The sequence below is a fragment of the Anabrus simplex genome, chromosome 1, assembly GCF_040414725.1.
Source record: "Anabrus simplex isolate iqAnaSimp1 chromosome 1, ASM4041472v1, whole genome shotgun sequence".
NCBI classification, from domain to species: Eukaryota; Metazoa; Arthropoda; class Insecta; order Orthoptera; family Tettigoniidae; genus Anabrus; species Anabrus simplex.
Window position 1 is genome coordinate 369,563,467 of NC_090265.1, and position 27,870 is coordinate 369,591,336.

General features: G+C 38.0%; 1 protein-coding gene across 1 annotated transcript in view; it reads left to right on the forward strand.

The window, feature by feature from the left end:
• The window catches only part of sff (sugar-free frosting), a 940,682-nt gene that overhangs the window by 852,367 nt on the left and 60,445 nt on the right, over positions 1–27,870 (forward strand). Inside the window, exons 10-11 of the mRNA XM_068226759.1 lie at positions 5,209–5,352; positions 15,039–15,205. Coding sequence (XP_068082860.1) covers positions 5,209–5,352; positions 15,039–15,205 — 311 coding nt within the window. The remainder of the gene's footprint in view (positions 1–5,208; positions 5,353–15,038; positions 15,206–27,870) is intronic.

The following is a 27,870-nucleotide window of genomic DNA, read 5'->3' on the forward strand; positions in this document are numbered from 1 at the left end:
TGCCTTAGGAAATGCTCAGGGATTCCTGGAAGCAGTGTTCAGTTCTTTCGATACTGAAGGAGCTGTGAAAAGTAGACAAACAGCACCAAACACAATTAAATTAGAAACAGCCAATACCATGACAATTATGAATAAAATGGAAGAGCTACTCAAATCCATGAAGATCAGTGCTAGTCACAGACATGAGGCAGGTATGATCTTGAGGAAGAATATATGGAAGAGGTAAACTATGTAAATGATAGGATCACTTTATTGGTAATTCAGTTAGAGAGAGAAACTAGGGATTTATTCCAAATATATTCCCCATAAACTAGAAATATGGAATACATTACCTGAATTAATTCCTGGAAGAAATCAATCAATTAATCAATCAATGAAACATCAATGATTTGCATTTAGGGCTTTTGCCTAAGTGGCAGATTTCCTAGCATGTTTGCCTAGCTTTGTCTGAAACTTTGCGAAGGACTTGGAACTTTTCTCAAACATTTCCATTGATAAATTGAAAATGAAAATGAAAACCTACAACCTGTTTTCCAGTCATTGACCGGGTCAGGGATGTAATGAATGAAACAGATATAGGCTGTTATTACAATGGGGTCGCCACTCCCAAGGTGATTTAATGAGTGATAAATGCTATGAAATGGTAATGGAGAGTGTTGCTGGAATGAAATATGACAGGGAAAACCGGAGTACCTGGAGAAAAACCTGTCCCGCCTCCGCTTTGTCCAGCACAAATCTCACATGGAGTCACCGGGATTTGAACCACGGCATCCAGCGGTGAGAGGCCGACGCGCTGCCGTCTGAGCCACGGAGGCTCCCCATTGATAAATTATTCCAGTCAATTACTCCTCATCCTATATATGAATATATAACCCAATCTGTCCTCTTGAATTCCAACTTTATTTCCATATTATGATCTTTACTACTTCTAATAGCTCCGCTCAAGCTTATTCGTGTACTAATGTCATTACACACCATCCCTCCACTGACAGCCTGAAACATACTGCATAGTCAAGAATCTCGTCTCCTTACTTCCAAGTCTTCCCAGCCTAAAGATCTGCAACACTTCTTTAACACCATTCCTTTGTCGGAAATCGTCCAGAACAAGTCGTTCTGCTTTCCTTTGGATCTTTTCCAGTTCTTGTATCAAGTAGTCCTGGTTGTGGGACCCACCCATACACTGGAACCACAATATAATTGGTATCTTACCAGACACTCATATGCCCTCTCATTTATATCCTTAATACAACCCCTAAATACCTTCATAACCATGTGAAGACATCTGTAACCTCTCTTAACAACCTCATTAATATGATTGCCCTAGTGAAGATTTTCCTTTATATTAACACCTAGGTACTCAAAGTATTTCCCAAGAGGTAGTATTACCCCCATAAACACAGTAATTAAGACTGAAAGGACTTTTTCTCTTGATGAAACTTACAACCTGGCTTTTCATCCCATTTACAATTATACCTTGTCTGCTGTCCATCTCACGACATCGTCTAGGTCCCTCTGCAATCACTCACAATTGTGCAACTCATTTGCTACTCTATACAGTATAACGTAATCTGAAAATAGCCTTATCTGTGATTCCAGTTCTTTACTCGTGTCATTTGTACACTTAAGAAAATGGAAATTGCAACACCATGATGGCATTAGTCGTTTGTGTTGATTTTCAAGGTATGGAACGATGCCATGTAGGTATGTAAACGATCAAAGTTTCAGACCCATTGGATTGTTGCTACAGGTCTCCCCACGTGATAGGTCACGGAGGAATCAACTCCAGTATACGGACTCTGGTGTAGCGTAGTTGACTTGCAATCTGTGCAGTGAAGTGTTCCCCGTCAAACATGCCTCGACGACAGAGAAGAGCACGCTATCAACAACTGTCACCGTTTGAGAGGGCTCGATAATTGGGCTGTGTGAGACTGGATTATTGCTAAGGACTGTCGCGGCACATGTTGGCCCACAGGCATCTACGGTACAACGTGTATGGCAGCAGTGATCAAATGAAGGTACCCACACTCGTAGACCTGGCACAGGCCCAGTGCGACAGACAACTGTGAGAAAGGATCGCCGCATCATTCGGATGGCCCGGATGGAACCCCATACAACAGCAGCGCAAATTCGAACAGCTGTGGCACCCTATGTTACACAACAAACAGTTGGTAATCGCCTGCGTGCAGCTGGCTTACGAGCCGGTGTCCCTGCAGAAGGTGTTCCACTGACCCCACAACAGCGATGTGTAAGGCTGGCCTGGTGTCGAGAAAGATCGACGTGGGTCGACGAATGCCTTAGGGTCGTCTTTAGTGATGAATCGCGCTTCTGTCTTGCCCGCAGTGATCGCCGGAGTCTTGTGCGCTGACGTACCGGGGAGAGGGGCCGCCCAGATCTTATTGTCGAGAGGCACACAGGGCCTACACCTTTACATACTGTTGTCTGAATACTTCTGCTTTCTGTAAGTCCTCACATATACACTCCCCTTGTTCATTAATGATCTCTGGAATGTCCTTCCTGGATACTGTTCCTGCCTTACATTGATCCCTGAAACTCATATGGCTGCCAATTATGTTTGCCATCATGTTATCCTTATCTGACTTCTTTTTGCTAAATTCAATTTCCCAATATGCTCCTTTGATCTCTCCTTACTCCCATAAACATTCCTAACTCTATTTCTTTTTAATCTGCACCTCCTTTTTAAACTCTTTATTTCCCTGTTATAACATAATGGGTCCTTATCATTCCTTACTGCTTTTGAAGGTACATACCTGTTTTCACACTCCTCAACAATTGCTTTAAACCCAACCCATAGGCTGTTTATATTTTTGTTATTAAATTTATTTTTTTCTATTTAAAATTAGTGTTATAAACCATTAAAACACATGAATGAATGGAGACTGAACAATTAAAGAAACGCTGCACAAACTATTGTTGACAATATTGACATCTTTTTTTTTTTTTTTTTTTTTATTATACAAGACTAGCTGTCATGCCTACCATTGATCGGTTAGTTTTTGGATAGTGGCAGCAGTAATGCAGGAGAGATGAATGGCTGCAAAAGAGACACAGCACACCTTAACTAACAACAATGTAATGTTATTTGTGGATAAGTATTATGGACACAGGACATTGTAAGCTTTCACTAAGACATTCGAAGCATAGACTTTCAACCTCCCCTTTTCTGATTGCATTTACCCTCATTCTTTGAGTGATCATTCCTTCCATTCTTCTACTCTTTTCTGTAGTCACGTTTATCATCTTCCTGATCAATAAATAGGTGCTAACGACCACATAGTTTCTCTGCTTATAAAAATCACAACCACTACCACTATCACCAGCAGGTTTGTTATCATGATAACTGAACAATATTTCCATGTCACCAATGCTCACCATTGGTGGACTTTGTACCTAATAAAAGTCTAAATTTGTGATTACCACTATTATGATAGCTTGTATGTAAAACTATCAGACATAAAAAATTGAAAAATTGATTTTCTTATTGTTGATATGTACTGACAGTGTAAGTAATGAAATTCATTTTTCAGGTTCTGTACTGACTATAATGATCAAAAGAAGAAGAATCTAAATGTCCACCTATTCAGTACATATATAACAATCTCTTACATTATTTTACATAATTGTGGTGCATGTTTAGGCTCCTTGAGCCATCATCAGCCATAAAACTTCACAATTGACCACGATATAAAATAGAATGAAGAGGTCTTAGATCACCTATATTATACATACTAAAATGATTTTGTTATATTTAAAATTATCATTATGAACAATTAAAACACATGAAATAGTGAAGACTGAACAATTAAAAGAATGTTGCATAAACTAATGTTGACAATATATTAAAATTTCTTATTAAGGTCCCTTGATTTCACCAACAGTTGGAATCTTCATGGAGAAAAAGATTTACGGTGCTATGATATGTAAATAGATTAAATTTGCTCTGCTTTTGTGGTGGATAATATAACATAAATACCTATGGAACTTGAATGATGAAAGATTGATGTGCGGGAGGAAGCCGCTACAAGGAACAAGTTAGGAGTGTAAAAATGTGTGATATTGGAACTGCTGTAACTCGGTATTTTTGGCACATATACATCCAAAATTTTGGTACAATATAATATACTCCTTCTACTCTACATCACAAAAGATCTTCCTCTGAAACACTTGAGTAGATCTACCTTCTCACTGAAAGGCATAGGCAACTGATTCACAAGCACATGAGCACATGGTTCAACATCACACACCTCACTATCTTCTCCAATTTGGACATTCATTTCTCCCACAGCAACGTCATTTATCAATGAACTAGCATCGGAATTAATATTAGCATCACCCAAGTTGCTGTTCTTCTAGAGCAAAGATATCAGAAAGCCACACTTTACAGCTTCCTGCCAAGACTTCCAAATTGCTCAAAGGAAAGGAAATGGTCAATAGAGAGAGACAGTATATCCACTAAAAGAAGAGGAAATACAAGTAATACACTATCTCCACGTAAAAGGAAGTTTGATATAGTGTCCATAATTCCTGCAACAGATGTTAGCATAATGCAGAGACTGCAATTGCATATAAGTATGGCACTCCATGCTGTCGGGTGAAAAGGATTAATAAATGAATGAATGATTGCCAAAGAAATCTATGGCATTACAAGTAAAAAAAAAAAAGTGAGGTGAGGTGAGGGGTCGGGGTGGGGAGGTAGATTAAGATGGATCTGGTTAAGTACAGTGTAAGGCAACAAGTCCCCCAACTCTGGGACATGATAAAGCATGAGGAGTGGTGAAACAATTTAATATGTAGAGTAGTCATACTTGTCCCAATCTCACTGCATCTAAAGAATGGGAAATAGTGATCAATACAATATCCTAAATTATCAATGTTTAATATTTCTTTTACCTATAATCCAATCTACTCAATTTTATTAATTCTGCAAACTAACAAATTTCAAGGTAAGCAACCACCATTAATGAACACTTACAAGAGGGAAAAAGAAAAAATGTGATAGAAATCTTTCGTTTCCCTCATATGCATGTTACCAAATTATTATAATGTATTCTTCTTGTACTAAATATGTCATAAGTCAATATATCTCCATCCATTTACCTCTGCTATTTGTGTTTATGAGGGATTTCTGCCTTAGGTAGCTCTATAATTTTAGTTATAGGTTTTCTTTCATGTTTTAAATGTATGCTGCAGGTCTAAGTGGTGTAGGCATGGGACTTTGCACACCACCAGGCTCACCACACACTAGTACTACTGGCCACCACTGGCGATCAAGACTCACCACCATAAAGAACAGCTTCCTTGGTTCACCGCGCTTCCACCGGAGGAAACTGCAGGGTGAGCTTTCTATTGTCATTTCATTTAACTGTTACAAAAAAAATGCATCAAAGAAAGCATATCCAATTTCAGATTCCTTATAATGATGACCAAATCATAAGTTCAAACATTTTGATAGAAGTACATATGGAGCATTCCAGAAGCAAAATGAGATGATAGACTACTACAATATTGTTAGCTATCATTTTGTAAACTGGTTCAATGTAGTTTACTGTGCCTCCTATATTGTGTATTTTTTTAAAAAAGGCATTTTTATATCACTTACATCCTGCATTTTACTACTACTACTACTTCACTCTTCAGAAATACTTTCCTCTTCTCTATAACTTACCAACAATCTGCATTCATGAAAAGTTTTCTGAATATCAATATTTCTTTATTTGTCATATTATTATTATTATTATTATTATTATTATTATTATTATTATTATTATTATTATTATTATTATTATTATTATTATTATTATTATTGTTGTTGTTGTTGTTGTTGTTGTTCTTATTATTATTATTATTATTATTATTATTATTATTATTATTATTATTATTATTATTATTATTATTATTATTATTATTATTATTATTATTATTATTATTATTATGCAAAGCTCACTTAGAAGTTGTGCATTTCCTTCTTTGCCAGGCAGCCTTCAGTTTTCCTCTCATCGTGGTTCTCCATTCTTCTGTCCACTTAGCTCCTGTTTTCTTCTTGTGGTTTCTCTCTGACTCTACTTCCCACTTGTTGATTTTCGTTCTGTAGCAGGTTCGGTCAGCAATGTTAGCCACTTTGATTCCTGATTTTTCCAGGTCTTGGCGCATTTCCATTGCCCACCTATTTGTTTTGATGTTTTCTGTTGCCTCAAGTAAGATTCTTGTCAGTCTGTTTTCTGGAAGGCGTTTGATGTGTCCATAAAATTTCAGGCGTCTTTTTCTGATGTCAGTCGCAAGGTTTGATAGCTCCTCGGTTTTTGTATGAGATTTCAGTCGGTATTCTTCGTCAGTCAGTTTTGGGCCGAGAATTTTTCTGATGATTTTACATTCCTCTTTCGGGATGTCTTCGAGTACTGTTTTTCTGTGGAGATCCAGTGTTTCCCTCACATATAGTATTTCAGCTTTGATCACAGTGTTGTAATGTCGAATTTTGGTGAAGATTAAAAGGCACTTTTTGTTGTAAGTGTTTTGTGTTCGGCTGAAGACTCTCTTCATTTTCTGAATGCGGACCTCAAGGGCCTTCTGTTCTTTTCCTGTTGGTACTACAATTTTCCGAGATATCGGAACTCGGTTACTTTTTCGATTGTGCCAAATTTCGTGTTCAAATTCTGGAGGCTGCAGTGGCTGGACATGACCTTGGTTTTTGAGAAGGAGATTTGTAGGCCGAATTTTTCTGAGCATTTCTTGAGGGTTTTGATTTGGCTGATTGCCTGTTGTTCGTTTGTTGCGAGGATCCCGAGATCATCTGCGAAAGCGAGAGACAATATTTTTACATGTTTTCTTGTCATAGTTAATGGTTGCAAATTTCCTTGAGCTTTTGGAGCTTGTTCCCATTCTCTCAAGATTTTGTCCAGAGCTATGTTAAAGAGTAGTGGGGAAAGTCCATCTCCTTGTCGAACACTGGTTTTTATCTGAAATTTTTAGATATATTTCCCATGAATTTTACTTGGGAGGTTGTGTTGGTGAGAGTTAGTCTGATGAATTTTTGAGTCTTGTTGTTCAGTCCATATTCACTCAAGTGTTTGGAAGAGGGATTGCCAGTCAATGGAGTTATATGCTTTCTGGAAGTCCACGAAGGTGCAGATTGTGGGTTGTTTTCTTGTGTGTCATAGTTTCAAGATGGTTTTCAGATTGAGTATCTGTTCTGCACAGGATCTGTGGGGCCTGAAGCCCACTTGGTATTCGCCTATGAGTGGTTCTAGTTGTTCCTGTGTTCTTTGGAGGAGGGCTGCGGAGAGGATTTTGTATGCGACATGCACCAGGGAAATTCCCCTGTAATTGTTTACATCTGTTCGGTCACTTTTTTTGAAGTGGAACAAGGAGGGCGTTTGACCAATTTTCTGGTAGTTTTTTCGTTGTCCAAATTTTTTGTATGATTTGTGTGAGTTCTTGGAATGAATTCTTTCCTAGATGTTTAAGAAGCTCTGCTACGATGCCGTCATCTCCGGATGCCTTGTTGTTTTTCAGTCGTTGTAGGTGTCGGTGTATTTCCTCTTGTTTAGGTGGGGATGAGTCTGGGTTTGGGTTCGGGTGGGGTTTATGTGGAAACTTTTCTGTTGGTTCTGGGCAGTTGAGTAGTGACTCAAAGTATCTCATGAGTTCCTTGGTGTTTTCGTCATCTGTGAGCTCCAATTTTCCGTTTTGTTTCCTGAAGCAGAAGTTCTTGGGCATGTACCCACTTAAACCATTGCGGAAAAATCTCTGGTGTTGTAGTTGCGGAAGTCCTGTTCGGCCGACTTCAGTTGGTCTTCTAGGTATTTTCTCTTGGTTTGTCTGATGAGTTTGGAGGTCTGCCCGTGGACTTCGCGGAATTTTTCTTCGTTTTCAGGTGTATGGTTGCTGATGAACTTCTGGTATGCATTTTTCTATTCAATATGGCTAGGTCACATTCGGTGTTCCAAAAAGGGTGTCTGCTCTTTTTCTGTAGTGGGATTTGCTCTGATGCACTCTTCATGATTTTGTTGTGGAATTCGTTCCAAGTTTTGGCTGGAATTTTTCCCTTACATTTCCCTGAGATTTGATGTTTTTATTTGTGTTGTGTCCAATTACCGTATTTCACGGCATAATCGTCGCCACCGCGTAATCGTCGCATCCTTTATTTTCAATACAAAAATCGGACTTTAAACCTTTAATTACATAATCGTCGCACGTCCAAATTTTGTTCACTAATCTGGTTAAAAGGTAAATGGAACTGCAACGTAAGTTGCACATGAATGCGCAATTTAAATACGTGTATGGTTTATGGGCAATTTGGCAACACAGTCACGTTCGCGACATGTTGCACAACGTATAAATAAATAATACCTGTATATGTACGACGCATGGCTTACCGGTAGACTATCGGCAGTTTGACATCGTGGTCGCGAGACATTGTACTATTTATTCACCACCTACATATTATGCTTACCGGCAGGCTATCGGCAGTTTGACAACGTGGTCGCGAGACAGTGTAGCCTACTATTCATTCACCACCTACATATTATGAGTTCCCATTTGAAATACGTAAGGCTGTAAGTTATCGCTTATCGGCAACGTCGCCAGGAAATACCGGCTAGGTAGGTTGAATGGACCTCGAACCAGCCCTCAGATACAGGTAAAATTCCCTGACCCGGCCGTGAATTGAACCCGAGGCCTCCGTGTAAGAGGCCAGCACGCTACCCCTACACCACGGGGCCGGCTCCTGTGTTATTGCGCACGAAGTGAAATCCAAGACGATAACGCAGATTTCCACGGAATTATTCAGCCGAATTATTTACGATGTCTCAGTTGTCATCGCTAGACTCTTATCTTACTACTACGTCATAAGTGTCCGGGCATGGGATGAAAACTTTTATCCAAGCAGTCAAGATAATTATTATCCAATGCTATTAAAGTTTTATTTTATAAACTCGACAGTAATGTAATGTAAAATCATCAATAACTGGGAAGAAATATTAACCTATTTACCGTATGTTTAAAAGAAATTGAAAAAAATGAATGTTTGTTACTGACGTCTCGGAATATAGTCAACTATACAGTAGATCTACACCGCGCTAGCTAGAGCTCCGATTTGCGAGCTTTGTGCAAGCGCAGTAGTGTGTCGCAACCAACGAGCTAAACTGATAAATTGTTGCATGCTTCCTTGCTGCCTAACAGTATTGGCTGCTCTGGAATGGACAGATCATAGATGCATTTATTTGTTTCAGATTTACGTGATTACTGTAGACATGTGTGCGTGAGAATTTAAGTTTTTAATTTGTGTTTTGGGTGTTTGCAGAAATAATTTGTTTTAATAGTGAACAATTACGGAAAGTCATTTATATCGCAAAACATTAACGTGTGAAGCATTTATAAGCGATTATGGGTAAATATAGAAACTATTCTGCGGGCTTCAAGCTAAGCGTAATTGCCTTTGCTGAACAGCACGGGAACAGAGCTGCAGAAAGAAAATTTTCTGTGAGTGAAAAGTTGGTGCGTGACTGGCGGAAAGTAAAAAACAAGCTAAAAAGCACAAACCCTTCTAGACGCGCGTTTAGAGGTCCTAAAACAGGGAAGTTTCCTATAATTGACGAAGAAGTGTTTAGGTACGTCAGTGAAATACGTAACAATGGCTGCAGTGTATCATATGAAATGTTACAAAGTAAGGGACAGGAGGTAGCGCGCAAACTCAACATACCGGTAACTCAGTTTAAGGCGACTCGTGGGTGGATTAAGGGGTTCATGCGACGACACAATCTGTCAGTGCGAAGGAGAACAACACTAAGCCAAAAGTTGCCTGCTGATTACACGGACAAGATTGTAAATTTTCACCGATTTGTCATACGTTTGCGCAAGGAAACTTCGTACTTGCTTTCTCAAATCGGTAATGCCGATCAGACTCCAATCTTTTTTGATATGCCTCGCAACAGCACTATTGCGCTAAAAGGATCACGGAGTGTATTAATGAAAACCAGCGGTAGTGAGAAGTTGCGATGCACGGCAATGCTAGCCATTACAGCTGACGGGAGAAAGTTGCCGCCTTACATCATTTTCAAGAGGAAAACGATGCCTAAGAATATGCAGTTTCCCCGTGGAATTCATGTACGAATGCAACCAAAGGGTTGGATGGACGTAGAACTCATGCTGGACTGGGTTAAAACTGTGTGGAATAGAAGACCTGGTGCACTACTAAAACAACCAGCTCTGCTTGTTTTAGATAGTTTCCGAGGTCACCTCGTGAACGAAGTGAAGCAAATTCTCACTACAAATAAGACACGACAGATAGTCATTCCTGGTGGCCTAACATCTGCTTTGCAGCCACTAGACGTATGTGTTAATACACCCTTTAAAGACCACTTACGTCGATTTTACAACGAGTGGATGATGAGCGGCGATCAGCAATTGACGCCCGCCGAAAATATCAGGCGTCCACCCTTGGACTTGTTATGCTCGTGGATGAAGAAGAGTTGGGATCTTATACCACCTGAACTAGTCTCCAAGAGCTTCAAAAGGACTGGGATTTCGAATGCACTAGACGGTTCCGAAGATGACACAGTGTGGCAGGGAGACGAAGAATCTGATACTGGTATTAACAGAGGCGAGGACGGCGCATCAGATAGCGAAACCTGCGATAGCGACACCGAAGATTTGGAATAAATTGCGTACCGGTAAGTCCGCATTTCACAACAAAGCGATAATTTTTTGCAAGAGTAATATTTTAACTTTAATACTCAAATTAATGACAAATTAACTTAATACGTTCATTTTTATTTTCAGGTTGGAAAAACGTTCGCCGAATTGTTGCGAAAAATTATGAATTTTGTTTTAGACTATTTTAATTATTTTGATGTATAAACGCGAGTATTACGTGCATCTTAAATTTGTATCAAATACAATTTAGTTATAAATACATTTTTTGAGTAATACAAATACTGGTATTAAATATTCATCGTATAATGGTCGCACCCTACAATTTTTTTCGAAAATTTTGGTATAAGTGCGACGATTATGCCGTGAAATACGGTATTTGTTTGCCTTGGATTTCTGGTAGAAGCGTTTTGGGGAAAATTTCACTTTGATTCTCATTAGATGATGGTCTGGGTCAATGTTGGCTCCTCTGCAGACTTGGACGTTGCGTACTTCTTTTGTTCTGGGAAGGAGATGGCGACATGATTGATCTGGTGTTTTCTGCAGCAGGTGTTGGGTGATTCCCGTGTGAAGAGCTCTTGGGGTTTTTCCGTAAGGATGTTGATATGATTTTCAGGTCGTGTTGTTGACAGAGCTCGATGAGGCATTTGTCATTTTTGTTAGTCTTTTTGTGTGCTGAGAATCTTCCTGCGTTTTTTCAGCAGTACTTTTCTTTACCAATTTTACCGTTGAAATTGCCGAGGAGAATGATTGTGTCTTTTTCAGGGATTTTGATAAGTGTTCCAGTAGTAGTAGTAGTAGTAGTAGTAGTAGTAGTAGTAGTAGTAGTAGTAGTAGTAGTAGTAGTAGTAGTAGTAGTAGTAGTAGTAGTAGTAGTAGTAGTAGTAGTAGTAGTAGTAGTAGTAGTAGTAGTAGTAGTAGTAGTAGTAGTAGTAGTAGTAGTAGTAGTAGTAGTAGTAGTAGTAGTAGTAGTAGTAGTAGTAGTAGTAGTAGTAGTAGTAGTAGTAGTAGTAGTAGTAGTAGTAGTAGTAGTAGTAGTAGTAGTAGTAGTAGTAGTAGTAGTAGTAGTAGTAGTAGTAGTAGTAGTAGTAGTAGTAGTAGTAGTAGTAGTAGTAGTAGTAGTAGTAGTAGTAGTAGTAGTAGTAGTAGTAGTAGTAGTAGTAGTAGTAGTAGTAGTAGTAGTAGTAGTAGTAGTAGTAGTAGTAGTAGTAGTAGTAGTAGTAGTAGTAGTAGTAGTAGTAGTAGTAGTAGTAGTAGTAGTAGTAGTAGTAGTAGTAGTAGTAGTAGTAGTACCCCTGCAAATCATGCAAACAAGTTTTTAGAGTACATACTAAAAATCTATAGCAACTTCTCCAGTAACTCTTATGCACACAGATTTTATTACAAATTTGAACATTGATGTTTTGAGTGTTTTAACTCAACATAAAGGAAAATTTTATCTTATCATTATAAGTGTTTTTTATTTCATATGTGCCCATTTTTTTTATCTTAATACACATTCTTTAGCTGAGAATGCTCCTAAGAAGAGAAACAAAACTTGTACTTGTTTTGTCATTTAACTACACTTTATGCTGGAATATGTTTGTAATGACATAATTACATAATTTGTACACATGGTAACGATATTTTTCAGACATTTAGAATTTTACAATATTGAAGTTTACATTTATGATTTTATTTTTAATACCCGTTTTTATATTTTCACTACTTATTTACTGTATTTGATTCAGTAAAGTTAATAGAAGATTTAAACTTCCCTAACTTTAGTTATATACATATTCATGAAGTTTACAATATTGTCATTCATATTTACGTCAATAATTTTCTCAGAAGCAGACAATTCACTTGTTACACCCAGAGCTTCTCCCTTTGATCCTGGAAATATTTTGATAATACTTTTTCTTCCTTTTCCTTCTCATTATGTTCTTCTTGAAACAATTTTATCCCCTATGCTATGGTCTTTGAACTTCAGCTTTCATAATCATAAAATAAATTTGAGAGCATATACTTCATTAGGAAGTACCGGTAGTCAAGGTGTTACTACTGATCTTGTCCTTCTTGCACACTTTATTGTGGTCAAGAAATAGTATGTTCACTACCGCTGATTTTTCATATGTACAATAATAATGTAGCTGTCTATAACAAGCAAACTTTTCCATCCAAGCAATGCCCCAGGGCAACATTGCCAAACATACAACGTATTTCAGCCAGTCTTCCACTAGTAGACTGTCCATCCAATTGGAGTCCTGAGTTCTGACGAAAACACCAGCAGGTAGATTTTCTTTTGGAAGCTTCTTTCTCTTGAAGACAACGTATGGTGGAAGTTTAGTTCCATCAGCAAGTATGCATAACATTAATGTACACCTCTGTTTTTCATTACCACCCATTCTGATGGTAACACTTTTGACCCCTCAACACTATCACAACTGTCCAATGGGATTTCAAAATAGACAGGCATCTCATCTGTATTTCCAATTTGGGAAAGCAGCTACGAATTTTTCTTTCGCAACCAAATTATATGGTACTGGAAGGAAAACGGTGCTTTATCATAGGCAGTAGGAACACGCTGTGAAATTGTGGTACGCCTTCTAATGCTCAGTCCATTCCTCTTATAGAAATTTCTGACCCTCCCTCGGCTTGCTTTAAACTCTGGTGTAGAAAGTTCTTTTGCGATTTCTAATGCTTTTAATTGGCACATTTCGGTAGACATGCCGTTTTCCAATTCCCGCCTTTCTGTTATGTATTTGTACAGAATCCTTTCAATTTCAGGAAACTGTGCACTCTGCCCATGGAAAGCTCTGCGATCACCACTACTGTTTAAAATAAAATATTTCTTCTTTCTTTAATCTCAAATACAAGATTCATCTATATAGTATTTCCTACAGCAGCACGATTTCCGATAATTTCAGGTTCTTTTACAACTTTCAGTTTTTCACTTACAGTAAACATGTTTACACGTGGCACTCTAAGAACATGAGACTGCAGACTGACTGCCGCCGAGCGCTTACGGTAAAAGAAAAGTGAATGTTTGGGGTTGGGAGAGTGCGTGCTGTAAAGCTTGGTTGCCAAGTCACGGCGACCTCGAGTGTGCTAATGTTTGATTTCAGGGTTGTTCCATACTTAAAAATAATGTTACTGAGCTTATAAACTACAGCCAACATTTAGGAAAGTTTTACACACATTTATATTATAGAACAAATCTCCATTACCACATGAAATACATAGAGAGAACAATACGGTGCACACATGTCCACTTCTTATTTTCAAACAAACGCTGTCAGAAGCTGTGTTTGAATCCAGTGTCAACCCTAGAAACTAAAATACACTAAAAAAACATAACATTCCCTAAGACATGTGAAGTATCATGCTGTGAAATGAAAGTCTTGAATAAGACTCCGGTGCCGTTTTTAGGAGTGATATTTTCAAAAGTATAGTGCGGGTGGTATTTGGGTTTATATGGTAATTCCTTCATTCATAACATGATAATCATTGTTATATTTCTTGGAAAGGTATTTATGGACAGAACAAAGGAAGAGCAAACTGATATGTTGGTTCAGACAAGCATTTGATATCTACAGAGAAACTGAATTTTGTAGCGTAGTGAATAACATTTATGCCTAACATTTCGGATATAACACAGCTCACTGGAACGTACGTTTTCACAGAAAATGTATCTTGATGTAACATCAGCAGCTTAATAGGATGCAAAGGACTATGGAGTGAAAGTCCTTATATCACCTCATTTGACTCATAGAAACAATTGACTTTTGTGATTTTTAATTTGGAAAACACAATTTTGTAGTCATATTTAATTATTTCTGGGTCATTTTTTTGCATTTTTAAGGTCATATTTTCTTGCATATTTGGATGATTTTTAGGCATTAAACATTCAAGTCTTTATGATCTATTCAGAATGAATAAGTCCACACTTGCTAGGAAAATGTCATAGGTAATCTTCAGAAATGCATTATGGTCCAATAACCAGAAAAATCTACTAAATAAATTTTCAAGAAATCGTTCTATACATGACTTAATTTGACACTGATGATGATGATGATGATGATGATGATGATGATGTTTGTTGTTTAAAGGGGCCTAACATCAAAGGTCATTGGCCCCAATTTGATACTAGTTTGTTTCTTTCCAATACAGAGATTTTCATGTTTCCATGAAATTCTACATCAGTACACATATGAAACATTTGAGAATGAATCTCAGAGGGAAGAGAAAAAACAAAAAAGAAAATGATGACGACTTTCCATACAATGCATATGCTTCATATAAGTGACTGTTAACCCACCAAATGCATATCCTTGTATTTCATCACCATCATGCATTTCTGGCTACTCAAGGACATATATGCTTTCTTCTAGCTTCATCAGAGGAGGTGCATCTGACGCCAGAGTCATCCCCAGAGCTTACCAAGAAGTCTTGGTTTGGTAGCCTCATGACAACAGAAAAGGATGAAACATTCACCATTCTGGTGAAAGGGAAGCCCTTAGCTACTGTCAAGGCTGATCTCATCCATGCCTTCCTATCAGTAAGTCAAAATACCAAGATTGACAAAATATTCTTTAAGAACAAAGAGAGTAACTTTCCAGACCATTTAAGTTGCAAATTACAGAGATTGTAGGAAAGAAGTCCATAGAAGAAAAATTATTTACAATTAAGTTGAGGACTCAGTATCTATAGGTAAATAAAATAATTTTGTCAGTACTTTGGTAAAAAGAATTTAAAATTGGTCAGTCACATTAAGAATAGTAAGGAAATGCATTTTTAAAAATACCATCTTGTCTGTCTGTATATATGTATTTGCATCATGAAAAAATCGCAGAACAGAATTTAATAAAAAACCCTATTTAAGGTCAGGAGAAGGTAATTTAATCTATGTTATAAATAATTTTATTTGTGCTGGGTGAAATACTGGTAGTAGCTTGGTGAAGACCTAAAATGTTTTTCAAATATCTCTGTTAATACTGGTCCGGTTGATAAATGCTACATTACAAAAGTTGTAGAAAATAAAATGTACAATCTTATTTGAAGTACAAATTCATTCTATGATGAATAATAACGGTAATATTTACAATGTTATATTTCTTACTTATTTCCTGCATCCTACCATTATTAATGATACGAATCCTTTGTAACAAAGAGAGGAGAAATAGTAAATAATACTGATTTTAAATGTCTCATACATTTTTATCACAGTAGAAAGGTTACTGATCCCAATACCTGAAAATTTTGTCTGTCCCAAAGCGGGCCTTGACGCACAATCTAGGGGATTTACCTTGCTGAGTTAAACTTCTGAATATTGGAGGGATGGGGCTGGTGAGTTAGATAACATTTTTTTTATTCTGTCATTTTTCTGGATCATACATATTCTGTTAACTACTGGGACTTAACTCACTGGTTTGAGCTATTGGATCGATGCTATTGATTTTTTGTCACAATGGAAGACCCTCATTTTCTCTCTCTCAACTTAGTTCGTTTATAACTGTAAGGTTCTTCAGTCTGTAAAAACTGTAAATTAATTCAATATAACACGAATTTAGAAAATACCTGAAAGAGAAAACATTTATTAACAGATTATACCTGAAAAAGATACCAGTAATTAAAAACAGATTGACATCTTTTGTTCTTGAAAAAACACCATCACATTTTGCCAAATCACACTTTTAACTTCTTTTATATTAAATGTAGTATTATGAATTGATGAAAATTAAGAAATGTAAAAACATTTATGTTTAAATTCTGTTTATACCCTTTTAATACTTGAAAGTTAGAACTTATCATAATGAAGTGCTCCAGCACTGCTTCCTCTCTCTTTACTGAATGCTCTGTCATTGGCATGAGGCCAGCTGGCTAGTTTGTCAGTAACTTTTCAGAATAACCTCAAAAATCACATCCACTCCTTAATCTCCCAAATTAAATCACTCATCATTAAGGCATAACAATTCATACTCCATTAAATACCGGTATACAATCTGGTACCTTCACTAATGATCATTAAACAACTCCAAAACTATTACCAAAATAATTTAACATACAATAATAATAATAATAATAATGATAATAATAATAATAAGCCCATGGTGTAACAGCCCCGAAGGGCCATGGCCTACCAAGCGACCGCTGCTCAACCCGAAGATCTGCAGATTACGAGGTGTCGTGTGGTCAGCACGATGGATCCTCTCAGCCATTATTCATGGCTATCTAGACCGGGTTAATAATAATAATAATAATAATAATAATAATAATAATAATAATAATAAAATTAGGTTCCTAGAAGGAAACAATAATTTGATTTCATCGATTGCATAATTAGGATTATGAACTTCATATTGTTGGTCCATGTTGAGCTGAGATAACATATAAATAATGCACAGTAGAGTTTTCCACCTATTCAATACTAAGTTGTATTTACGATATTTACATTACAACATATGTTATCGATTGCGTAATGTTAAAAGTGGAGGCACATGCTTCCTCTAGTGCACCATCACTGTATTGTCCTACATAGGAGTTTTGCAGGGGTGTCTCAACGGCGCACTAGCGCCAGCGTCTTGGAAAGGTGTAGCATTCCAACTGATGAGCCCACTGCTACACTGGGGCTAAACCACAATAATAATAAGAATAATAATAATAATAAGAATAATAATAATAATAATAATAATAATAATAATAATAATAATAATAATAATAATAATAATAATAATAATAATAATTTTTTATGAGGGATTGTGGAAAAATCTTCAAAAGACACTTGTGAAGTCCGCAATCCACAAGTGTGTGGGATTCTTACCCACTAAAAACCACACATCCTTTTCCCACGATGTGTATCATCACCCTGGAACCGCTCTCGCATTACTTCAGGGTGATATCGTGTTTTGTCTTTCAGATGTCTTCTTTATTCATTTCTTGTTCGTATGCTTCCAAATCCTCCTTCTTCTGACGAAGGACATCCTCCACATACGCTGCCACGCGATCCCAGGATTCCTGGTTTCACAGCATCGCAGAAATAATAATATCTGTTGTCATTTCTCCTAGTTCAGTTTCCACGCATCTTCTCTGAATCGTGCAATGGCCGCAAACAAAAAACGTGTGAAATATGTCGTCGATGTCATCCCAGTATATGCATGCTGCGTCACTCGCTCTGCCCACTTTATGCAGGAAATTCCGGAAATATCCATATCCTGTTAGAAGCTGCGTGAGGTAGTAATTTACTTCACCATGGGCCCTTTTAACCCAGATATCCAAGTGTGGTATCATTCGCTTGGTCCATTTGCCTTGAGGGTCACTTTCCCATCTGAGTTGCCATCGCCTCATCCGTTGAGTGAAGGCACGCTTCTTTGCACATTTCTTTCCCAGCTCTCCTTGGGTACGCCAGATTTCATGTCGCTCCAATGCAAGTAGGTGTATTGGGGCTATTGCTGCTACTGTGAGGATTCCAGGTTCGAAAACCATGCGGTATGCACATGCAATACGTAAAGCCGCTCTCCGTTGTACGCCAGCTATCCTTCTCCGATACCAAGCAAATCTCAAGGATTCAGCCCAGATTTCAGAGCCATATAGGAGCACTGACTGAACCGTCGACATGAGAAGACGTCGTTTACTGGATTTCGGACCTTTAATATTTCCCATCAGTCTGCTAAGTGCAGTCATGTATTTTACTGCCTTGTCTGTCGCTCTCTGAATATGATTCCAAAATGTGAGTTTGGAGTCAAGTGTCACTCTTAGATATTTTGTGCTCGCAGATGTTTCAATCACTAACTCTCCAACAGTCATTGGTACGAGAGTTTCGATCCTTTTCCTCGTCAGAAGAACTATCTCCATTTTGTGTTTGGCTAATGTTAGACTGTGGCTCATCATCCATTCTTTTATGCGCCGCATCACCTGGTTCAGTTTGATTTGAGCCATTTCAACATTATGAGCTACTATCAAGGTGGCCACATCATCAGCATAGCCCACAAGCTTCGTGTCCTCTGGCACCTCCAAACGTAACAAGCCATCATACATTATATTCTAAAGATCTGGACCAAGGATCGATCCCTGCACTGCACCAGCCGTCAGACGTTTTGTCTTTTGTCCATCTTCCGTATCATATAGCAGAGTGCGAACTTTGAAGTAATCTCTCATTATGCGCATAAGATATTGTGGTAGCTTGAAAGTTTCTTCGAGAGCTACTAACATGTCACTACATCTTGCCGAATTGAAGGCATTCTTCACATCCAGGGTCACCAGAAGTGTCAATTTACGGGAATGATGGTTGCCCATTTGTGCCCTTTCTGCTGTATTCACCACCTCCCACACTGCATCTAGCGTCGAGTGTCCTGTCCGAAATCCATGTTGATGAACAGATAGATCTCCTACCAGTTGAACTGCTGAGAGGATTCTGGGCTGCAGAAGTTTCTCCAGACCTTTTCCAGCTGTGTCCAGCACACATAAAGGTCTATAACCACCAAGTTTTCCTTTGCTGATCAAAACCAAACGAGCCATTTTACATCGGGGACTAAAAACACCTGCTTTCAGGCAATGATTGTACATATTCAGCAACAGTTCTGGACATAGTTCTGATATTATCTTTAGTACTTCTGTAGGTATACCATCTGGTCCTGGAGTTTTCTTGTTTCTAAGAGAGCTAATAGCTCTATTCAGTTCTTCTACTGTGAAGAAGGGTATATCATCCAGTTCTTTTTCATCGTCACAGTCAATCCTCTCTGGAAGATCTGGGAATAGTGTATCCACAATTTGTTTAATGGTTTGCGGATCCACACTCGGGGTTGAAAATGTCCCGAGTTTCTTCATTACAATCTTATAACCTAGTTCCCATGGATCATCTTCTACTTCTTTAGCCAGTGCTCACCATTTATCGGCTTTACTTTTTCTGATTGCATTACGGAGTTCCTTCTTCGCTGACTTGTAATCCGCTGTGACTGAGGTATTCTCTTGACTGCCTCTCATCCTCTGAGCCCTGCATCGAAGTCACAGACAATTCTTTCTCAGTTCAGCAATCTCTTCGGTCCACCAGTACGCTGGGCGCTTACTATTTCGCGGTGTTCGGGACATTGAGGCATTGCATGCTTGATGGATTAGCTGCATAGTGAGTTCAATACATACACCAGTTGCTTCTTTCCCTCTAAGAGCAAAACATTTTTCAGTTATGTTCTCCATTCCATTCCGTATTACATCAATGAACTTTTCCTTGTCGATACCGGCTACTTTCCACCTTGCTGGCCTGTGCACAATGTTTCTTTCTTGAGGAGATTCTTGGAGCAGTCGAAAGATGATATATTGATTATCACTTCCCGTGTGGTTCTCGATCACTTGCCATTCAGTAATCTTAGGCGCGATATCCTCTGATGAGAAGGTTACATCCAGTATTGTTCCCTGACATCCTGGCCATCGAAATGTTGGCACATTTCCAATGTTGTTGACCATCAAACCCATTCTGGCTGTCATCTCCATTATACGCCGTCCTCTGGAGTCTGTTTGTGGCATGCCCCATTCCGATGCTTGAGCATTTACGTCACCAGCGACCACTAGTTTTTTCCATTCTGCGTATTACATCCTCAAGGCCATCATGTTTCATCTGAAAGTTTGAAACATATTCATTTGGCATAAAATAACAGCTTACAATAGTGATTCCCCCAGTCTGTACCCAAACAAAACCGTCATTGCATCCATGCTGTGTTACTGGAACTTTTCCTAGATCTGGTATCCAAATTGCAGCTGTTCTGAGGATATCCACAAACCACCCTGGATGGTCCCTCTCTTGATATGGTTTGCTAATAATAACGATGTCTACTTCCATCTTGTAAATCAGCTGTGTCATAAGATAGTTAGCTGCTTGACTCCTGTGCATGTTTGCTTGAAGTATTCGCATCATTTACTGTGATTTTTGGCCTTTTCCAGAGGTTCACGAAATATTGCACATGCTCCCGATCCAGGAATATGATTTTGTTTAGCTTCATTGACACCCTTGTCTGTACAAAGCATGCATCGTGGATTGTTATTTTTATAGTCTACTGCCCTGTGGCCAGATTCTCCACACTTAAAACAGACCTACTTTTGTCAAGCCCTGTGCAGTTTCTTGCCAGGTGTCCATATGATGGGCATCGAAAGCAGCGAGGTAACATGGTTCTAGCTCGTACTCTGCAGTATAGCCATCCTATCTTAATTCTTCCTGCTTCCAGTAGTTTCTGAGCATCCTCATCTTTGGTTTCGAAGATGGCAAGTTTCTGTCCCCAACTATTTGGTTTCGAGACCGATATTTTCAATTCTCCATGGGGATTGCCGGAATCTCGTCTTACAGCTTCCTCCACGTTGGCAGAGGTAGTGATGCCATCCATGTCTTGAATCTCCAGTGTAGTTCGGGGGATTAAAGCCTTTACATCGCCATCTCATCCGAGGGCATCTCTCAGAGATTTACTGAATATCTCCCTATTTTCAATCTTTGTTGTTTTATTGAATTCAAGAAGAACATCTCCAGTGTTTTACGGATAGATCGAATGCCTGCTCCACTGTCTTCTGGCTTCACCCTTTTCCTGATATCCTTCAAAGCATCAATAAAAGTCTTACCGTTCATTGGTTTGATGATTACGGCTTCTGAACGACTCCTAGATTTAAAATGAGGTCGTTTCCCACTTTCGCTAAACGCTGTACTTTCAGGATCATTACTGGCCTGTTTCATTGGAATATCTTCATGCTTCCTATCCTCACTCTTCTTCTTTCTCTTCTTCTTGGACAGAAATGTTTCCCATTTTCCTTGATCTTCCTCCGAGTCATTTGTCACTGGTGATGTGTTGGACAATTCCTTATTCTCCGTGGTAGTTTGTCTCTGCTTTAGTTCTTCTGTAGACTTCTTCCATGACATCCTGCATATTGCTCCAGCCTCTAAAGCTTCTTCCAGCTTCATGAGGCCATTCTTTATTTTCGTTTTTAGGTTTTTGGGAGGAATAGCCATTATGTTCTTCAACAGTGATCTTGCAGTCTCAAGATGCACCTCTTCTTTGTGTTGATTCTCCATTATTTGCCGACTGATATCATCAATCAGATTTAGGTCAATACTCCTACCATTTCGGCCATTGTGGATGCTTTCGCTTGAAACACCAGGGAGCTCCACTGTATCACACAGAATGTCTGCTCCTGCCATCATGCCAATGAGGGAGTCTAGTTGGCCATGTCTTGAGTCAAGGTGATGATGATGTGAGTGGGCGCTGGGAGCGCTTACACTAGAAAACGATCGTCTATCTACCGCAGTGTTCCTTCTACGTGATTTTGATCTTTGGCAAGATGGCTGCTCACAACAGGATTATTTCACCGCAAACTTTTCAATATTTCACTCAATATTCTGTCGTTCCAGTTGTAAATAAACACATCTACCATATAATGGGGCTTAAAATAACCATACAAGCTCATTTTGGTAAGTACCTCCACAATATAAACCCACTTTCTTGAGCTATCTTGTAGCTGCGAAGTTCACGCATCCTTTCCTGTCCAACAATAATAATGATAATGATAATAATAATGATAATAATAATAATAATAATAATAATAATAATAATAATAATAATAATAATAATAATAATAATAATAATAATAATAATAATAATAATAATAATAATAACAATAATAATAATAATAATAATACCAGAACAGTTCCACAGAAAAGTGGTCACATCACTGGAAAATAACATAAAAGAAAGTTACCAGTAAACTACACAATGAATGAATCACTTCATATCAGTCTTCACGTCTGTCTGTCTGTCTGTGCATCGAGCAAATGGCCGCGTGGTTTGGGTCACGGAGCTGTCAGCTTGCATTCGTAAGATAGTGAGTTCAAACCAGTTGGCAGCCTTGAAGATAGTTTTCCGTTGTTTCCGATATTCACACTAGGCAAATGCTGGGGCTGTACCTTAATTAAGGCCACGGTCGCTTCCTTCCCACTCTTAGGCCTTTCCTAACCCATCATTGTTTCATTGTCATAAGACCTATCTGTATCGGTGCACCGTAAATCAAATTGTAAAAAAAAAAAAAGTCTGTCTGTCTGTCTGTCTGTCTGTCTGTCTGTCTGTCTGTCTGTCTGTCTGTCTGTCTGTCTGTCTGTCTGTCTGTCTGTCTGTCTGTCTGTCTGTCTGTCTGTCTGTCTGTCTGTCTGTCTGTCTGTCTGTCTGTCTGTCTGTCTGTCTGTCTGTCTGTCTGTCTGTCTGTCTGTGGCCAGTTCTTTCCAGGAATGGAACTTGGCATTGGTAGATCTCAAGCATGAAATGCTCATTAAACAACCAGTAAATAATTTCCAAAACAATTAAAATACAATCATAAGAAGAAGAAGATTTTGTCGGGATAATTTCTGGTGAATGATTTTTTTGCAATTTGGTCAAGTCTGTACTTGTAGTCTGTATTTGCCATTAATCGACAACCTGAGGTTATGTGCTGGATGGTTTCTGGAGATGTATTACATCGTTGGCACTGATCTGAATAGACAGATGGATCATGCAGTATATGCTTTCTGTAGTTCCTCGTGGCAATGACTTGATCTTGTATGGCAAACACGAAGCCTTCTGGGTATATATCTGAGTGTGTCAGCCACTCATGCAACACTTGTTTGTCGATATATGGCTGATCTAACTCATTTGGATACTGTCCATGAAGAGGTTTCTTTTTCCAGAGAATGATCTTTTCTTCATTTGTAGAGACTGAAATGATAATTGAAGCCGGGGTGCTTAAATTGAGGGGTGTAAAACAGTTATCTGCTACAACCATTGCACTCTGTAGGGCAGAGGTTTCTGATTTATGTTTGAAGTAGCACTTTAAGGATGCAATTTGTTCATGGTGTAATTTCTCAAGATCTATCAGTCCACGACCACCATCAGAACGAGGCAGAGTGAGTCTTTCTGAGACTGATTTTGGATGATGCCTGTGGTGTTTTGTCAGCAACACATTAACTTTCGTTTGAGGATCCTTCAACTCAGTTGTAGTCTTACTTTATGACTCCAAATGAGTATGTGAGAACAAGTATAGCAAACGTGTTGATGGCTTTAACGAAGCTTTTTCCCGTGAGCTTAGAATGCACGATTTGTCTTACTCATTCAATATATGTCAGTCTCAATGCTTGTTTTGTGTCTTTATGTTGAATCCTTACTGATTGGTTATATCCAAGGTTAAGAACTAGTGTTAGGTTTAATGGTCCACCCAATCAATACACTTCACTTTACAAGTGAAAACTATTTAATATAATAATATATTTATTGCCACCAAATAGCCATACAGAAAGAGAGAAAAATAATACATTTATATACACTGTACTCACGTGCTTGTGCCTTGGATTGCATTTTCTTTAATTGTTTTTGTTCTTTGATGCAGAGTTCTACGTGGTAATGTTCACACATGTATCCACTTACATGTCCCTGTCGGTTCATGGTATGAGGTGTTGGTACAAATTAGATGGTGGAAACCATGTACTGCCAGTCTTGTGAACACGTGCTTCATCTCAAAGTTGGATGTTGTCCATGTTCGGTCTATCATGGCCCCAGTTCCAAAAAATTCTGAAGGAATATCTTCTCTTTTTTTTTGTTGTTGAGTGTTGCTAGGAGATTTTCTGATGCTCTGGTGTTGAGTAGGGTCAGGTGTGTTCTGAAGTCTTCACTGAAGAAGGATTCTCGCGCTAGGAGGTAGACGAGTCTTGATCTTGTTGTCTTGGATACTCTGATCGCTCTTTTTATGTATAGAGCTTTTACTCTTTCTAGAGAGGATAGGTTCTTTTCTGTGAGCTACGGCCATATGATTTCTATCCCATATGTTAGTACAGGCATTATTTTTTATCTAAATTGTGCCATCGCCGTCTCTAAGCTGAGTGTTCTGATGTAACTGATTTCGTGCATTGCCCATACCGCCTGTATTGCTTTCTCTGTTACATGTTTTGTAAAGCATTTGGCACTTGTTTGCAGAGTAATGCCAAGGTACTTGAAGTCGATTACTATGGCTACTTTCTGCCTCTTTATGATGATTTCTGCCATTGCTGGGATCTTTCCTCCTTGTCTAGATACCATCATTTTTGTTTTTGATGTATTAATTTCAAACTTATGTTTGTAGCACCATTCCTCCATATCTTTTATCGTGTTTTGTAGTTTTGTGATGTCTCTTGATCCGATCACTATTTCATCGGCATAGGTGTACGATACTACGTCTTCCTTATGGGTTATTCTCATTATTTCTTCTGCTGCCAAGATGAAAAGTAACGGGCTAATTGGGTCACCCCGTAATACCCCGTTCGTTTGAAGTATCGGTTCTGAGAGTGATATATTGTCAGAGATTATTATTTTGTTCCACTGTAGTATCGTTTTTATACTTTTAGTCCACACATTGTTTCTGTTGAGGGCTTCTTCCAGCTTCTGAGTCACAAGTTACCGATTTATGAGGTCGAATGCTTTTGTGAAGTCTATAAACACTACCTAAAACTTTTCTCTTTTTTCAAGGACTTCCCATATGTTATTGAGTAGTAATTGTATGGCATTAATAGCTGTTCTTCCTTTCCTGAATTCAAATTGATTTTCTGGTAGATACTCATCTATTTCTTCTCTGACTCTCGCCACGATTGTTTTTGTGAATATCTTGAACGGTATGTTCTCCAGAGCAATGCCTTTGTATGTGTTTGTGTCATATGGGTCACCATTTCCTTTATAGATTACTTTAGTAGTTGAATGTCTCCATCTCTCCGGTACTGAGGCCGTCTAATGCATTTATTGTATAAGTTTGTCCAAGTAGGCAGTAGGAGATGAGCAGTGTCTTTTATGTACTCTCTGTGTATGTTGTCTGGTCCTGCAGCTTTGTTTTTCTTTGTGCTTGAGATGATATTTTGGACTTCATTTGTTGTCAGTGGAGTCCATTCTGTTGGCGCTAGTGTATTTCAACATTGAAGAAAAAAACTTTTTTGCAAGAAGTGATGAACAATTTTATGTAAATAGTGTGTATATTTTGTCTTTAGTGTATTCTCAAACGGTTCATAAAGGACATGGGTTCTTCCATTTTTAAATTATTAGACAGCAACAATGAGCAATTTAATCTGTTACAAGATGTTATGGCTGCCAGGTCACATTTTCAAGAAATGTAATTCAAATTTTAACACTGAACATAAATTTTTTTTGCAAGAATTGATGGACAATTTTATGTAAATAATGTGTATATTTTATAGTTAGTGTATTCTCAAACAGTTCTTAAAGGACATGGGTTCCTCCATTTTTAAATCATTAGACAGCAACAATGAGCATTGTAATCTGCTACGCGACATTATGGCTGAAGAAGTCTCAAATGAGACGAAACATATTCCAAAGTATGTTTAATATATTTTTATATTAAATAGTTTTCACTTGTACCGAGTTCGATACCTGCAGTTGCTTAAGTGCGGCCAGTATCCAGTAATCAGGAGATAGTGGGTTCGAGCCCCACTGTTGGCAGCTCTGAAAATGGTTTTCCATGGTTTCCCATTTTCACACCAGGCAAATGCCGGGGCTGTACCATAATTAAGGCCACGGCCTCTTTCTTCCACTTCCTAGGCCTTTCCTATCCCATCGTCGCCATAAGACATATCTGTGTCGGTGCGACGTAAAGCAAATAGCTAGTTTTCACTTGTAAAGTGAAGTGTATTGATTGGGTGGACCATTAAACCTAACACTAGTTCTTAATTTAAACTGTATCAATACTGATCTATATGATGAAGTTTGTAAATTGCATATCCAAGGTATCGATATGTTTCATTTGTTGTTAGTGCTGAGATATCTGTTGCATCAGAGTGGATGCCTTGTGCTGAGAAAGAGCCCCTCCTTATTGTCTGAGTACCGGTAGCACATTTATCGAGTCCAGATTTCATGCTGATGTCTGTGCAGAAATTGTGGGTAATTGAAACAAGGTGTTCAAGTTGTCATTATGATGCAGCATACAGTTGCAGATCATCCATGTACAGTATGCGAGATATTGTGGATTGTTCTTTGCTTATTTTTGATAGTGCATCAAGGACTTCTGGACAGTTAGATGGATACAGCACCTTTAAGTGCTTAGTTAGATTACCATAGACATCTTTCTCTAAATTATCATAATTTAGTACTCTGAGATGACTTCCTTGTCATCAGTCTCAATTCCAAACTCTACCATTTTATAGAATTGTCTATCATTAATGGATTGAATTTTGTCATTAATAGTTAATGGAACAAATTTCTATCCATGTGATTTAATAGAGTTTCTAGCATTTTGGTGTAATGATCTACGTTTTCTTTCAATCACCTTATGATCTTATCAGCAGTGGAAAATGTTAACTGTCCTTTTCTGAAGATCTTGTGATAGATCACCCAGTTCTGTTAGAGTCAAGCATTATTCCCATATTTTCTACAAATTCTGGAGATGATAAATATTCTTTCAAGACACTGTATTTGATCTTTCCTTCAAGTCTCTTGAATGATCATTCTCTACTTTAATGAAATGAAAGAATATGCTTTGAATGTTTTTCTAGACTGCTAGAACAGTTCTTTGGCTAGATGAAATCCAATGTACAGTAAAGATTTTCAAAATTCTAATTTTTTTTTTTTTGACTGATTGCTTACACTATACATTTTTTCCAAAAATATTTGAAAGTGTCTTATTACTACAGTATATATTAATTTAAAGGAAGTATTAACAAGAAGTTCCAATCTGTTGTTGCTATGGATGAAAATAATTTTGTTTTTTAAGTTCTAACCCTATTCTGCATTTCAGAGGTTCCATCACTTGAGGAATACACAAGGCGTAAACTCTCCTGTCAAACCTAGTTTATTAAATCTTTCAAAAAGAGCTGTTGTAATAGCAAGCTAAGTTCCGTTAATGAGATTAAAACCCCCATTTCTAACATGTATGGAAACTTCCGGTACTTATTTAGCAATTATTTGATTTAAACATAACTAAACCCCTGATCTCAGGATGATAGTGAGTTTCCTCTCTGTAACATATTTCAGTAGAGAAATGATCATGTTCACATATTAATTTACAGACTCAAGTCTTAGTCTAGAAAGAGAAGAATATTTTTAGCTCTTTGTTTTTGTCAGGTATATAGATCTTGAATTTGTTATTTAATTGGTAGATTCTAAATATAAAGTTTGACTAAAATAAGTCTTAAATTGTAAGAAGCCAAACAGAAGATTCTGAAGAAATTAACTGACTCACAGTTAGCTTTTTGATTGA